This window comes from Bos grunniens, chromosome 21 (genome assembly GCF_055505025.1).
Source record: "Bos grunniens cultivar Pamir isolate PY7600 chromosome 21, Bosgru_T2T1.0, whole genome shotgun sequence".
In the NCBI taxonomy this organism is placed as follows: Eukaryota; Metazoa; Chordata; class Mammalia; order Artiodactyla; family Bovidae; genus Bos; species Bos grunniens.
Window position 1 is genome coordinate 50,672,344 of NC_141185.1, and position 16,582 is coordinate 50,688,925.

Sequence of the window (16,582 nt, forward strand, 5' to 3'; positions counted from 1 at the left end):
CTACAGTCTGAGCTGTAAGCACTTGTATTCATTTCAGAAACATTTGCCATGGGCCCACAGGGCAGGTATTGACATAAAAGTTAAGAGAGGTGTCACACACAGCACACACTGCAGGCTAACCTCTGTTCTGGATGTTTTGTTCCTCCCAGCAGCCCATGAACTATGCACTCAGTGTCCCCATTATCACAGACACACAGTGGGTAACTAGACCAAGATCACACAATTAGGAAGTGGCAGAGCTGGGATTTGAACCCAGTCATGTGGGTGCAGGATCTTGTACTCGGATTGTCATTAATTTGTACCTTGTATTTCACAAAGATAAAACAGCCAATATTTTTTAGCACCAACAGTCCAACACCTCCTTGGTGGCTCACTAGGTAAAGAATCCACATAGAATGTGGGAGACCTGGGTTGGATCCCTGGGTCGGAAAGATCCCCTGAAGGAGGTCATGACAAGAATCAGGACCAGGCATAACTGTGGAGACAACCGTGGACACTGGATCTGTCTCTCCCTCTGGGTTTCCATTTCCTCCTTCACTGCTTGGGATCAGTCCCTTCGTTATCTCCCAGCAGAAGGAACATTGCTTTCCCTAAAGGAAACACGAACTCCCCAGTCAGGGCAAGAGTATATTCCGGCTGCTGAGCTGGACTCTGAAGAAGTGGAAAGTCAAGAATGTGCAGGAATAAGTGAGTCTGGGACACCTCAAACTGTAGGGGCACCTGGAAGCGATTTGGGTTTTTGACAAAAATCACTGGAGAGTTGGACGGACCCATGGAAAGTGACTGAGGAAACTCATGTTATGAAAGAGAAACACGTTCACCACCAAGCAGAGCTTGTGGGGAAGGAGGGTCTGTGTAATGAGGAAGCATGTGACCAATAAACAGGACCTAGCAGCCAAGAGGAAACAAGCAGAGAGGGTGGACAGAGGGGAGGGAGCCGGCTGCCATCGCCACATCTGAGTCTCCAAGACTGGCAAGTTCAGGGGCCCCGGGAAGAGGGGGGCTGGGAAGGACCAGAGGTCTCTGGCACCCCTCCTCCCTCTAGCAGATTTGTCCATGGGGATTCTCCAGGCAAGAATACTGGAGTGGGTTGCCACGCCCTCCTCCAGAGGATCTTCCCAACCCAGGGATCGAATCCAGGTCTCCCGCATTGCAGGCAGATTCTTTACCCTCTGAGCCACCAGAAAGCCCTCTCCATTTGTTTCTGTATTAATTTCCACCAAGGTTTGGGAGGCATCTTTGACCATTTTGTCTCAGAATGCTAGGAATGCTCATTTCCAGGTCAGGTGAGGATTTCTTTGATATACCACTCAAATGCTATTACTTATCTAGCCCTGGGAATAGCAGCCAAAGGCCTGTAGATCACCTGTCTCACTAGCCTGTCAGTTTCTGAGAAATGGTCCCTCCTATTGCTTCTTTCCATATCTAGAGTCATACTATTACAATCATGGGTCTTACAGGACTATATATTATATGAATTGTTTCAAGTAGTGTATTCATTGTTATTTTCCATTACAGACTCAATCACAGATCTGTTAATGCAAGAAACAAGAATCTTGTAAAATAGGCAGAATACCAGTAGCACAGCTATGACATTAATCAGGTCATCGGTAAGTAAGCACTAATACCCTCTAGGAGTTGCATGGCTTTCACTAGAAAAATTCATCTTTACGGTTGAGCAGGTATTTCTGCCCTTGGGGACGGCTGGTGAATAATAATGCAGATGTACAGTGCACAGTGGAGGGGAGAGAGGAGGTCAAAACAAGCAGAGAAAAATACTGTGCTTTTTAAGTTTTTCTTTGCTTGCTTTAAAATATGAATTTTATTTCAGTCCTTCTTAAGATTTTTCCCATGATGTGGATCACCTCATGGCAGCCCTCCCCATTCACCCCTCCTCCACTGGGTGAAGATCACATGTTTCAGGAGCCAGGGGCAGCAGAGGGGGTCTTTCCCCTCCCCTCCCCCACAGCCCTGAGTGCCTGGCCCCTGGCTCTGGTGACATTAGGATGCTGGGCTCTGAGGCTCTGTGACTGAGGAGAGGAGATGGGTGGTGCCTTCACAGCCACCAGTTACTGTACAGGGTTGCTGGTCTCCATGCAGGGGAGCAGTGGGCACACACACATGTACACACAAGTACACTGAAATGCACACAACTGCTCACCTTTATAAAAAGGCAGCCTATGTGTCACGGCCCCTTTAAGAGTTAGGAACGCAATTGGCATTGTGGTGGGGCCCAACTGCTTGTATTGCAGGCTGGGCCACACCCTCATCCTGTGGTTCACATGTGGGTGGGGAGTCAGTGGGCAGGGCTCCCAGAGACCTAGTTTAAGGTGAGAGTGCAAATTGGCCAGGACTCTTCTGAGCTCAGGGCTTCCCAGGTGGCTCAGTGGTAAAGAATCCACCTGCCAATACAGGAGACATAAGAGATGCGGGTTTGATCCCTGAGTAGGAAGATCCCCTGAAGCAGGGCATGGCAGCCCACTCCAGTATCCTTGTCTGGAGAATCCCATGGACACATACAGACTGAAAGTGAAGGGCTGGAAAAAGATATTCTATGCAAATAGGGACCAAAAGAAAGCAGGAGTAGCAATACTCATATCAGATAAAATAGACTTTAAAACAAAGGCTGTGAAAAGAGACAAAGATGGTCACTACATAATGATCAAAGGATCAATCCAAGAAGAAGATATAACAATTATAAATATATATGCACTGAACACAGGAGCACCTCAATATGTAAGACAAATGTTAACAAGTATGAAAGGGGAAATTAACAATAACACAATAATAGTGGGAGATTTTAATACCCCACTCACACCTATGGATAGATCAACTAAACAGAAAGTTAACAAGGAAACACAAACTTTAAACAATAGAATAGACCAGTTAGACCTACTTGGTATCTATAGGACATTTCATCCCAAAACAATGAATTTCACCTTTTTCTCAAGTGCACATGGAACCTTCTCCAAGATAGATCACATCCTGGGCCATAAATCTAGCCTTGGTAAATTCAAAAAAATTGAAATCATTCCAAGCATCTTCTCTGACCACAATGCAGTAAGATTAGATCTTAATTACAGAAGAAAAACTATTAAAAATTCCAACATATGGAGGCTAAACAACATGCTGCTGAATAACCAACAAATCACAGAAGAAATCAAAAAACGAATCAAAATTTGCATAGAAATGAATGAAAATGAAAACACAACAACCCCAAACCTGTGGGACACTGTAAAAGCAGTCCTAAGGGGAAAGTTCATAGCAATACAGGCATACCTCAAGAAACAAGAAAAAAGTCAAATAAATAACCTAACTCTACACCTAAAGCAACTAGAAAAGGAAGGAATGAAGAACCCCAGGGTTAGTAGAAGGAAAGAAATCTTAAAAATTAGGGCAGAAATAAGTGCAAAAGAAACAAAAGAGACCATAGCAAAAATCAACAAAGCCAAAAGCTGGTTCTTTGAAAGGATAAATAAAACTGACAAACCATTAGCCAGACTCATCAAGAAACAAAGGGAGAAAAATCAAATCAATAAAATTAGAAATGAAACTGGAGAGATCACAACAGACAACACAGAAATACAAAGGATCATAAGAGACTACTATCAGCAATTATATGCCAATAAAATGGACAACGTGGAAGAAATGGACAAATTCTTAGAAAAGTACAACTTTCCAAAACTGAACCAGGAAGAAATAGAAAATCTTAACATACCCATCACAAGCACGGAAATTGAAACTGTAATCAAAAATCTTCCAGCAAACAAAAGCCCAGGTCCAGACGGCTTCACAGCTGAATTCTGCCAAAAATTTAGAGAAGAGCTAACACCTATCCTACTCAAACTCTTCCAGAAAATTACAGAGGAAGGTAAACTTCCAAACTCATTCTATGAGGCCACCATCACCCTAATACCAAAACCTGACAAAGATGCCACAAAAAAAGAACACTACAGGCCAATATCACTGATGAACATAGATGCAAAAATCCTTAACAAAATTCTAGCAATCAGAATCCAACAACACATTAAAAAGATCATACACCATGATCAAGTGGGCTTTATCCCAGGGATGCAAGGATTCTTCAATATCCGCAAATCAATCAATGTTATACACCACATTAACAAATTGAAAAATAAAAACCATATGATTATCTCAATAGATGCAGAGAAAGCCTTTGACAAAATTCAACATCCATTTATGATAAAAACTCTCCAGAAAGCAGGAATAGAAGGAACATACCTCAACATAATAAAAGCTATATATGACAAACCGACAGCAAACATTATCCTCAATGGTGAAAAATTGAAAGCATTTCCTCTAAAGTCAAGAACAAGACAAGGGTGCCCACTTTCACCATTACTATTCAACATAGTTTTGGAAGTTTTGGCCACAGCAATCAGAGCAGAAAAAGAAATAAAAGGAATCCAAATTGGAAAAGAATAGTAAAACTCTCACTGTTTGCAGATGACATGATCCTCTACATAGAAAACCCTAAAGACTCCACCAGAACATTACTAGAACTAATCAATGATTATAGTAAAGTTGCAGGATATAAAATCAACACACAGAAATCCCTTGCATTCCTATACACTAATAATGAGAAAACAGAAAGAGAAATTAAGGAAACAATTCCATTCACCATTGCAACAGAAAGAACAAAATACTTAGGAATATATCTACCTAGAGAAACTAAAGACCTATACATAGAAAACTATAAAACACTGATGAAAGAAATCAAAGAGGACACTAATAGATGGAGAAATATACTATGTTCATGGATTGGAAGAATCAATATAGTGAAAATGAGTATACTACTCAAAGCAATTTATAGATTCAATGCAATCCCTATCAAGCTACCAACGGTATTCTTCACAGAGCTAGAATAAATAATTTCACAATTTGTATGGAAATACAATAAACCTCAAATAGCCAAAGCTATCTTGAGAAAGAAGAATGGAACTGGAGGAATCAACCTACCTGACTTCAGGCTCTACTACAAAGCCCCAGTCATCAAGACAGTATGGTACTGGCACAAAGACAGAAATATAGATCAATGGAACAAAATAGAAAGCCCAGAGATAAATCCACGAACCTATGGACACCTTATCTTTGACAAAGGAGGCAAGAAAGTACAATGGATTAAAGACAATCTCTTTAACAAGTGGTGCTGGGTAAACTGGTCAACCACTTGTAAAAGAATGAAACTAGAGCACTTTCTAACACCATACACAAAAATAAACTCAAAATGGATTAAAGATCTAAATGTAAGACCAGAAACTATAAAACTCCTAGAGGAGAACATAGGCAAAACACTCTCCGACATACATCACAGCAGGATCCTCTATGACCCACCTCCCAGAATATTGGAAATAAAAGCAAAAATAAACAAATGGGACCTAATTAAACTTAAAAGCTTCTGCACAACAAAGGAAACTATTAGCAAGGTGAAAAGACAGCCTTCAGAATGGGAGAAAATAATAGCAAATGAAGCAACTGACAAACAACTAATCTCAAAAATATACAAGCAACCCCTACAGCTCAATTCCAGAAACATAAATGACCCAGTCAAAAAATGGGCCAAAGAACTAAATAGACATTTCTCCAAAGAAGACATACAGATGGCTAACAAACACATGAAAAGATGCTCAACATCACTCATTTTCAGAGAAATGCAAATCAAAACCACTATGAGGTACCATTTCATGCCAGTCAGAATGGCTGCAATCCAAAAATCTACAAGCAATAAATGCTGGAGAGGGTGTGGAGAAAAGGGAACCCTCTTACACTGTTGGTGGGAATGCAAACTAGTACAGCCACTACGGAGAACAGTGTAGATTCCTTAAAAAACTGGAAATAGAACTGCCTTATGATCCAGCAATGGGCATACACTGCTGGGCATACACACTGAGGAAACCAGAAGGGAAAGAGACACGTGTACCCCAATGTTCATAGCAGCACTGTTTATAATAGCCAGGACATGGAAGCAACCTAGATGTCCATCAGCAAATGAATGGATAAGAAAGCTATGGTACATATACACAATGGAGTATTACTCAGCCATTAAAAAGAATACATTTGCATCAGTTCTAATGAGGTGGATGAAACTGGAGCCTATTATACAGAGTGAAGTAAGCCAGAAAGAAAAACACCAATACAGTATACTAACGCATATATATGGAATTTAGAAAGATGGTAACAATAACCCTGTATACGAGACAGCAAAAGAGACACTGATGTATAGAACAGTCTTTTGGACTCTGTGGGAGAGGGAGAGGGTGGGATGATTTGGGAGAATGGCATTGAAACATGTATAATATCATATATGAAACAAGTCGCCAGTCCAGGTTGGATGCACGATACTGGATGCTTGGGGCTGGTGCACTGGGACAACCCAGAGGGATGGTATGGGGAGGGAGGAGGGAGGAGGGTTCAGGATGGGGAACACGTGTATACCTGTGGCGGATTCATTTCAATATTTTGCAAAACCAATACAATATTGTAAAGTTTAAAAATAAAATAAAATTTAAAAAAATTTAAAAATTAAAAAAATAAATAACTGTACTTGGAAAAAAAAAAAAGAATCCCATGTACAGAGGAGCCTGCAGGCTACAGTCCATGGAATTGCAAAGAGTCAGACACGACTGAGCACTAACACACACACACACACACACACACCTGTTCTGGACACAGCCTGGCCAAACTGAGTGTCCGTCGGGTCTTAAAGGGAAAGATTACTCAGACCTTCTTTCTTCCTCATGTTGTAGGGGTGCTGACGCTCTGCTCCGCCCTCACACTAGAACCCCTCCTCCTTCCAGAGACTGGGGGGAAGTGGGCACAGACCCCAGGGCAGCCCTACAGAACCACAGAAGTCAGGATGGACTCAGTTCCCTAAGAAGCTGACCGCCTTTTCTTCCTCTGTTGCCTGTGAAGACTCCTCTGTAAAGAGGGCAGGCTTTTCACAATTTAGTTTCCTTTTCATACTGAGACAGGAGGTAGATGGACCCCATCAGGGTAAAGTGATTGGAGATACATTCCCTATGGACCAAAGCGCCAAGACTAGAGTAGCAAGACTATTAAGGTAGGAGGCTGGGCCCTGCATATTTCTCATTCTCCAAGTCAGGAGATCTCCCTGACCACACATGAGCAGAAAAGCTCCTTGGAAGTCAAAAGGCAGTGATGCTAACCAATGCCAGGCTACCCATAGGCCTCTTCGGAAGAATCCGTCCTGTGTAAGAGATGCATGCACATATGGGAGGATCCGGAGATATATCAAACATGGACTCGGAACCAGGCAAACCAAAATGATTGGCCAAAGGAAATCCAGAAGAAATGTCCCATAAAAGTAATTAAAACTGCCATGAGGGTGTGACTCAGTGACTCTCCCTGACTTTGCCCGGGTTTCTATCCACACGTACTGTTCTCTTTTTCCTCATAATAAATACTTGACCTGTTTCACATCTGTCTTTGTGGAAATTCTTTTCTGCAAAGCTGAAGGGCCAGGGCCCTGGTCACTGACCACTGGCCTACTGGCTAGGACCTGTGCTTTCACCACCGAGACCCGGCCTCAATCTCTGCCTGGGAACCCAACCACCGCTCTAAGCTGCTGCAGGCCAAGGCCACCCGAGATCAATACCATCAATGTAGTGCCTTTGTTGAAAGAATCTTTATTATAAAGTAACAGGAAAGCTACCTATGGCATTTCCTCCCACTTGCCAGATCTTTAACAAATCAGTTCGAACTGCAAAAGAGTGGAGGAATTTAGAGACCCATTCAGGGGGTACACTGTTCTTTAGACTAGAAAACATACACGGGTTAGGGTGTATGAAAATTTAAAAATCGTTTTTCTTCTTGGTTACAGAGTCATACTCTAGTTTTGCCAATCAACCAAGATGTGTCTACGTGGACTTCTAGAAGGAATGGAAGTAAAAGGCGTCGGGGGAGAGAAAGCCATTCCAGGAGAAGGGGAGGCAGGACTGGAACCCACACAACTCCGCTGTGAAGATGGCGAGGGTCATAGTGAAGCAGAAGCACCAGATGGACACTCATCTATCCCCTTCCCCGTTTCAGAGCGTCCATGCTGGTCACCAGAGGAAGGGCGCACCTGTGGGGAGCAGCTGCCCCAGGAGGAAGGAGAAGCCCATGACTGGCGTGAAGCTGGGGCCTGAGGAGAGGTTCACGGTAATTCTCGTGCTTTTTAACCTCGTTTGCTGAATAGTTAAACAGCTCTGGGGTTTGATGGGCTTGTTTGGTGTGTCTGTTTTTCTCAGTTTCTGTCTTAGTTCTTCATTCTCTAGAAATATAAGACCACTGACCCCTTAGAACAATGACCTGCTGATCTGGAAAATGTAAGGGCCACACCCAAGTTTAAAAGCCAGCAAGGTGCCTCATGGTTAATGCAAACGTCTCCAAAAATAGCAGCACAGGGTTCCCCCAGCCAGCAGCCTGCAGCCCTTTCCTGCTCCCCTCCTTGTGTAAATCCTGACTGAATCTTGCAGGGGTGGGAGCTGGCTCTCTTGCACAGTGATCCACCTTCTCCCCTTTTGGCCTGCTGCCTTAACATAAGGCTCCTTTTTTTCTCTCCATCACTTGTCTTTCAGTATTGGTTTCTTCAGAAACCAACAGTCGAGCCTGAGCTAGGGTACAATGCTGGGTATCCAAGCAGCAGTCAGGTCCCCGGTGCTCGGGCCCCTCCATCTCCCCCTGGGATGAGGAGGGGGCTGAGGCTGGGAAGGTTGGGGAGGATCTATAGGTATGTTGCTAGAACTACAACATAAGAATTGCAACAGCTACGGAACTTACTAAATTCCGGAACTTGCCCTGTCCCTCCCCAGGCCTTGCTCACAGCCTGCTTTTGCTTTCTGTTGAGAGAAGGCAACTGGCCTCTGAAGGAGCAGCCGAGCTGTTGACTGAGTGAGTACAGAGTGTGCACCCCAGGAGCCCCTCCCCACCCATTTGGACATAATTTTTGCCCTTTGGAACTTTGGGGTCATTTTGGACCCACCTGAGTGGGACATGGCTTGTTTACGACTCTGTACCAGTCTCTCCCTGAGTGAGAATTGGTTTGTTTGTTTGAAATCTGCTCTGAGTGAGAGAGTGAAGTGAAGTGGGAGGTCTACATCCATCCCTTCTAGAAGTCCACTGGGACGACTCTTGGCAGATTGGCAAACCTAGAGGCATGACCCTATAACCAAGAAAAAGGGGATTTTTAAATTATAATACAGCCTGGTCTATGTATGTTTTCAATTCTGAAGAATCGTGGCCCCTGAATGGTTCTCTATATTACTCCACCATTTTGCAGTTAGAATTGATTTGTTAACGATCTGGTAAGTGGGAGGATATTCTATGTGGGGGTCTTCCTGTTACTCCATAATAAGGGTTCTTCCAATAAGGGCACTAAATTAATGGTAAAAAGAAACTAAACTATGAAAAGCCTGTGTCCTTGACAGACTATTCTGCAGGGAAGGGAGGGAGAAGGGGTCAGCTTCTAAGGGAACTGAATACACCCTGACCTCTGTGGTTCCAGTCCTGATGCCCCAGGCAGGGGCTACCACAGGGTCTGCACCAACCACTCCCCCCGCAATCTGTGGAAGGAGGAGGAGATCTAGTGTGGGGGCGGGCACAGCCTGAGTGCCCCCACAACAGGAGGAAGAAAGGGAGTCTGAAGTAGTCTCTCCCTTTAAGACCCGGATTGGGTGGAGAGGCAGGAAGGGGTAGATTTCCGCTGAGACAATTCCCTGCAGTAGGTCTGAGTGTTAAGAGGACAAACAGTTGACTATTATCGGACTTATACTCCGTTTTCCACCTCAGACCTACTAAACTGGATAATTACCAATCCTCTATGCACAGATGATCTACAAAAAATGGTGGAAACGTTCATTAGTATTTTTTTTAACCCACCACCCAACACGGGCTGATGCACAGACATGGGTGATGATTGTGTTCACAGAGGATGAGTGGCACCTTGTTCTGGACAAAGCCCAACACTCGTCACTCGGTATTTGGCTTCTTGAGGGATAAGCAGACAAGCCTGAGTTGGGTAACACGGCCATAGGCCAAGGGGCCTCAAGAAGCTAAAAGAGGCAAAGACGGACCCTCCCCTGGGGCATCAGAGACAGAAACGCCCTGCTGACACCTTGTTTCAAAACACCGATCTCCAGAACTGTGAGAGAATACTTCCTGCTGTTTTAAGCCATCTGGCTTGTGATAATTGGCTGCAGTAGCCCTACAAGACCAAGATGAATTTCTAGAAATGGAAAATGTATTTTTGTCATATTTTTTAAGTTTCCAGAAAAGATTCCAGACCTCCTGCTCCAGAGATTGATGGTCACAGGGATCCCAGGACTCCCTGTCATATCCTGTGTCCCCCAGTGTCTGAGACTCACAGGGGAGGGTCCACTGATGCCCAAGGAGCCAGGAGGGAAGGAAATAAGTAAAGGGGCTGGAAAGGACTAGGTCCCTGGAGAGGACCAGCAGCACCTGTCTGGGGTGGTGGAAAAGCAAGATGCTCTGGGAAGACAAGGTCTCATGTTTACAAAACAGGAAAAAAGATACAGAAACGCCCTACAAACATGTATACATGTATGTACACACATGTCTACATATGATTTCACAGCATTTGAAATGTATTGAAGGCTGAGGTTGAGGTTGAGGACATGGATGCTCCCTGGATGGAGGGGTGGACACTCTTGTGAGCAGGCAGGAAGCCTAGCCATGCCGAAGATGGGAAACCAGTCACAGATGAGATTATCATAGTCCTGCTTTATGTCAATTGTATATGAGAATAAGAGAAATATAGAAAATACTAAACAGAGATGAGGATGGAAAACAATATAAAGAAAAGAGGCTAGCAGCTGCTTATCTCCAGCAACGCCACTGCCAAGGGAACCAAACCAGGTGACACTGTATCTCCTGAGGCTTGAAAAGGAGCTGTAATCCGAATTTTCACGTGAAATTAAAACAATGTGCAGCCACCAAACACTCAGGGAAGAAATAGTAATGCTAGTGATCCCACATCATTTTTTCATGAAAACACTGATGGAAACTGTGATGGAAACTGAACACATCAAGAGTCCACCTGCAGTGCAAACTGGTCTGCAGTCCCTGATCTGCAGCACATCAAGCTGCATGTGCTGATGTCCAGAGCCAGGGCCTTCTGGGTCCTCTGTGAGGGGGGCGGGGAGGTAGCTGGCATGGATTAGGGTTCCATGTGACAAGCCCTCTGATGAACCCGTCACATGCTTTTATTCATTTAATTGACACAAAGTAGGTATAGAGACATTGAACAGAAGGGGAAACGGAGGTTCTATTGAGTAGCTTGCCATGATCATCCAGCTATGAAGGCTCTACTCCTTGTCACTCTGAGTGTCCATCTCATCTCACCCTTCTCTGCCCTTCTGGCACCTCCTCCTCCTTCCTCTGTTCTGGCCATGACCTTCCCAGCTCACTGTCTTCCAGTCCACATGCCTGGCTGCCAGGCAGGCAGGGCTCAGCCACATCGGCTGTGCTCTGACGGGGGCACCGTGTCCAGGCTCACAGATTAGAGTGGAGGAGGGGCTGCTGGGAGACTCAGATAAACTTCCACTTCCTGCTTTCCAGGGCACAGGCCTGACCCAGGGTCACGCAGTTGGAACCCCCATGCCTCCTGTTCTCCATATGCTCTCTCTAATGCATTCAACGGATTCAAAGCATTCAAGTTGTCTCTTATCTTAGGTGGAATTTCAGGGTGAGTTCAAGTAATTAAACTGGGATCAAACTGGGGTACACAGAGCATGACACTCCCTCCCTCCCTCACCCCAGTGTCCCCTCCCTACCCTGGCAGTGCCCACTAGGAGGCCAGCAGGCTCCAGGGCTCCCCTGCAATGGGCCTCAAGGAGCTTTGTGAGTCCAGGGAGGTTCTCAGGTTTGCCCTGTTTCTTTTTCCAGCCTCAGCTTGTCCCAGGGTTTATTATCAGCAAAGGCAACAAGGCCCCTGATGGCAGGAAGCTGGCTGGGGCTCAGGCTACTGGCCCTTCAGCGCTGGGGGCCTCTCAGCAAATAGTGCCTTGGAAAGAGGGTGGCCTTCCTTGTGGAGGGGGCGGGCTGGGAGGGGCCTCATTCCCCCCACACACTGCACCCTGGAGGAGGCCTTGTGTGAGCAGGACTGTAGCCCTGGCTGGTGGGACTGTCTAGGGCGGTGACCTGGGCAATTCCGTGGTCTCGAAGGTCCCTGCCACTCTGGCCACGTGTCCCTGTCACAGCCCTGAAACCCCTTCAGGCCCCTGTTCTCCTGTCTCAGTTCCAGTCCCGGCCCCTCCTCCATGGGAAGGTTGGCTCCATGCCTACATCCCTTCTGGGTCAAAAGACATCTACTGGGCTGCCTCAGGGCCCCAGAGACCCTAGGATCCCCCCAGTCATCTCCACTCTGCCCCACCCCCACCCCAGTCCCGGGTGCATTCTCAGGGTCACCCCCTTCCAGGGTTCCTGCAGGGGCCTCCTCTTTCAACTCCTGCCCTTTAAAAGGGGTGATCATCCGTCCATCCCTACCCCTTCCCTGGATGCCCTGAAAGACTATACATCAGCCTCAGACACAGCATCCATGTTCATTTCCAATCCCTTCTTCCCAGCTGGAAACTGCTAAGCAGTCTCCCAGGCCAGGAGAATCCTGCTCAGGTAGGACTTCTCCTAGATCTTTCCAGGCTCCCACCTGGATGGCAGCCCTGGAGCCCAACACTATGTTAATCTATTCTGTGGTTCCTCAATGTCACCCCACCTTGGAGTCATGCTGGGTTGGGGTCTCCCTTCCTCATGAGGAAGCATCACATGTGAAGGCAAAAATGGGTGGAGGGGATTCATAACAGTCCCTACTCCCATGTCATCCTGTCCCCACGGGCTTGCTCTCACCCCGTGGCTCCTCCCTGTTCACCCCTGAAGCTGCCCTCCTCTGGGTGGGGCTGTGTCCCCTCAGACGGCAGCTCCTTCTAGTGATGCTGCGGGGAGGAGAGGCCAGGACACGTGTGCCTTCAGGTTGCTGTAAAAGGAGGCCGTGGCCCTGACGATGTCTCCTGTGTCCCAGAGCCCTGAGTTTTGGTCCTGGGATCCCACCCACGGGCCTGGTTGACCTGCTGGGCTGTAGAACAAAGTGCTCAAACCCATGGCTTTTTAATTTTTATCTTGGATTTCCACTGCTCCACTTTCAACCTTAGGGAAGGCACTCGACTCCTGGTTTTCCCATCTGTAGAACAGGGTTAGCACAACAATAAACAGTTCCTTTCTGAAAATCTTTGGGGTCAGATATTCTCCAGAATTCGGAATTTTTCACTTTTGACAGGTGACATGATACATATTCTCTATAGGACATGACACCCCACTGGGGTCTGAAAGCACTTTGGGATCAAACACATTACTGTTTCAGCAAATGGACTTTTGAACATTTACACTGAGTGAAATAAGAAAGAAGGAAGAAAGTTTAGTCCCTCAGTCATGTCCTGCTCTTTGTGACCCCATGGACCATAGCCTACCAGGCTCCTCCATCCATGGGATTTTCCAGGCAAGAGTACTGGAGTGGGTAGCCATTTCCTTCTCCAGAGGATCTTCCCGACCCAGGGATCAAACCTGGGTCTCCCACATTGTAGGCAGACGCTTTACCGTCTGAGCCATCAGGGAAGTCCATACAAAACTATAAATGATCTCCTGCCCGTTCAACTCAGAATTGGTTACCAAACAATTTTTTTGTAATTCTTTTTCTAATTTGAAGGTTTGTGATTGTAGAAAAAGACCACAGTATACTGTATTTCTGTAGATATTGATGTGCAGCAAAAAGACATAAAAATGTTGGTGGTTTGAGGCCAGATACAACCCATTTGTGAGATGAGACAAGTCTCCTGACAAGGCCAAAGGTGATGGGTGGGGACAGTCATTCTGGAGCAGCTGTGCTCTTACCTGAGTGTCTGAGCCAATGGTTCAAACTCCACAGATCCTGAGCCTCAGCCCTCATAGGGCCTGACCCTTTTCTGATCATCTCATTTAATCCACCTACAGATCTGGATCTTTCTCTGATGAGTCCTAAGTGAAGACCATTCCATACTGGTGACTCTAACCTGCCAGACCTTCACAACACCATGTTTACCAGAGGGATACTTCCTGACCTAGTATATATGGAAACCCTGTACTCCCCCTTCAGCCTCGTGCAGATGATCTCCATATATGTGACTCTCTTCCTGGCAGCCAGAATGGACAACGAGAGGGGGGCTGTAAGTAACTGTTGCCTAACCATCTGGTGCGTCTGTTTCTCCCTGACCGCCTTCATCTCTATGTTAGAGTGCTATTACTATGACTGGATACTTCCCTTTTTCTGGTACAAATTACCTATCACCTATGCCTGCTATGTGGCAATTTTCTGCCTTTTGACCTCCATCATCAACCCCATCTTCTACGTCCAGTACCTGCATTATGGTCCTTCCCGAGACCAGGCCATCGCTGCTTCTGCGTTCTCCTGCATCATGAGTGTGCTCTATGCCACAGATGTGGCCTGCACATGGAAATACTACAAGTTGAAGAACATCCCCTGCTATGAGCACACACTACCAGGCCTGCTAAAGATTCTGGAGAGCGTTGTGGCCTGTGTCATCTTCTCCTTCATCAGCAACACCTCCCTGTACCGGCCCCAGCCGGCCCTGAAGTGCTGCTTGGCTGTGTACTTCACCTGCTTCGTCCGGGTAGCCGTGGCCATGCTGCTGAAGCTGAGTGGCTGGGAGAACAGACTGCCCCTCCAGCTCACCATTTTCCATCTGGGGCAGACCATGCTCTCATTCCTCCTCTATGTCAGTGCCATGGTCCTCTGGCCACTCTACCAGTTTGACGAGAAGTTAGGTGGACAACCCCACTGGTACAGTGATATGAGCTGCGTTGATGAGCTTACCGACTATGGCTGCGTCTGGGACCAGCGACTGGCTGTGGCCATCCTGACAGCCATCAACCTGCTGATGTACGTGGTCGACCTGGTGTACTGGACCTGCCAGTTTTCTGTAGGGACTGAGCACCAGCCGAGTACCCCTTATCCCCTCCACTCACAGGGGGTGTCTTTACAGAGCTCTGTTGAACCCTGATGCCCTCTTCCTGGTTCCCTCTCCCTCCTCACGGCCTTCGCATTCATCCCGCTCTCTTTTTTGTTTCCTTCCCTCCATCTGCTCTGTCTCCTTCCTATTTTCCTTGGTTGCCCATGTCCTATTTTGCTTCTTTCTCATCTTTTTACATTTTCTGCTTTTTGCCCCTTTTCTGGTCATCCTTGGTTTTCTTGTCTCCTGTATCCTGACCACCTCTCCCCATTTTCCTTCTTCTGATCCATCAGGACCTGAGACTCCTTCCTTCTCTGTCCACCACCCCTCCCGCCTCCTACGGTGCTGACTCCACAGCACACAGCCCTTTGTGCAGCTGTTCACACCCTGGGCCTCGGGAGGGGCCTCATTGCCAACGTGTGTCTGCCCTCTGGGTGCCTTAGTTGCTGTGTGTTTCTGGGGTGGCAGTGACGGTGGGTAGCTAGGCATTGGGCCTCCTTTCTCCCAATAGAAGGGAGTATATAGTGCACCTCCCCTTTAGGTGAAAAAAAAAAAAACATTCTGGAGGTCACTGATTCCCAATGGGCGAGAGTCCTGAAGCAGAGATTTTGGATCCCTGGGCCCGGCTGATGCTCAGCCTCACCTGAGATTGGCTCCAAAATTCTTCCGAGCTTACTCAACACTGGCTGCCTAGAGGACATCTTGAAGGGATTTCGGATGACTTCCACCCCCAACCAATCTCTGGAGAATCAAAAAAGGAGCTGGTGAAGAACCCCAGGGACATGCAGACACCTGTCTGCAGTGTTGGTGAGGGGCAGTGATGGCCTCCTGCCTCAGTGATCACAACTGCAGGTCCTGCCTCTGCAGGGAGAAGAGCATGGCCACTGCAGCCTTATGTGATGCTGCTGCTGCTGCTAAGTCACTTCAGTCGTGTCCAACTCTGTGGGATCCCATAGACGGCAGCCCACCAGGCTCCCCTGTCCCTGGGATTCTCCAGGCAAGAGTACTGGAGTGGGTTGCCATTTCCTTCTCCAATTCATGAAAGTGAAAAGTGAAAGTGAAGTCGCTCAGTCGTGTCCGACTCTTAGCGACCCCATGGACTGCAGCCTACCAGGCTCCTCCGTCCATGGGATTTTGCAGTCAAGAGTACTGGAGTGGAGTGACCTAGCCTGAGATTATTTTTTTTCTTTCTTTTTTTGTCTTCTGGTCAGGAGGCCAAAAATTATTGGGTGACTTGTTCTTAAAGAGAAGGTCTCTTTTCAGAATTTCTTAGGCAGGTGGTTTGGGGGTGGAGGTGGGGTGGTTGTTGCTGCTTCCATTGCCAAAGGAATTGCATTGTTTGAGTGTGAGGTGACACATGTGTGTGTTTCTGTGTATCTGTTGCTTTCTGCTGCTGCTTCCTGAGTTTCTGGAATCAGGTAAAATAAATATATAATTAAAAATTTTTTCTAGATCTTTTTGTTTCCATCAGCCCCTGCTGTCAATCATCGAGAAAAGCCTTGTACTTTTTCTCACACACATAATGTTATTTTTAATCTCAGTATAAA

General features: G+C 46.5%; 1 protein-coding gene across 3 annotated transcripts; it reads left to right on the top strand.

Annotated features, from left to right (window-relative positions):
- Positions 1–1,523: 1,523 nt before the first annotated feature.
- LOC147349716 (myeloid-associated differentiation marker-like) lies at positions 1,524–16,480 on the top strand. 3 transcript variants are annotated; one of them, XM_086364645.1, is made up of 4 exons: positions 1,524–1,610; positions 8,071–8,181; positions 8,835–8,913; positions 14,020–16,480. In XM_086364645.1, the coding sequence occupies exon 4, from the start codon at positions 14,100–14,102 to the stop codon at positions 15,084–15,086; it is 987 nt and encodes a 328-aa protein (XP_086220771.1). In that variant the 5' UTR covers positions 1,524–1,610; positions 8,071–8,181; positions 8,835–8,913; positions 14,020–14,099; the 3' UTR covers positions 15,087–16,480. The 3 variants fall into 3 exon arrangements, with proteins under 3 accessions (XP_086220771.1, XP_086220772.1, XP_086220773.1); XM_086364646.1 differs by lacking the exon at positions 8,835–8,913; XM_086364647.1 differs by lacking the exons at positions 1,524–1,610; positions 8,071–8,181; positions 8,835–8,913 and adding an exon at positions 11,616–11,725.
- Positions 16,481–16,582: the final 102 nt, after the last annotated feature.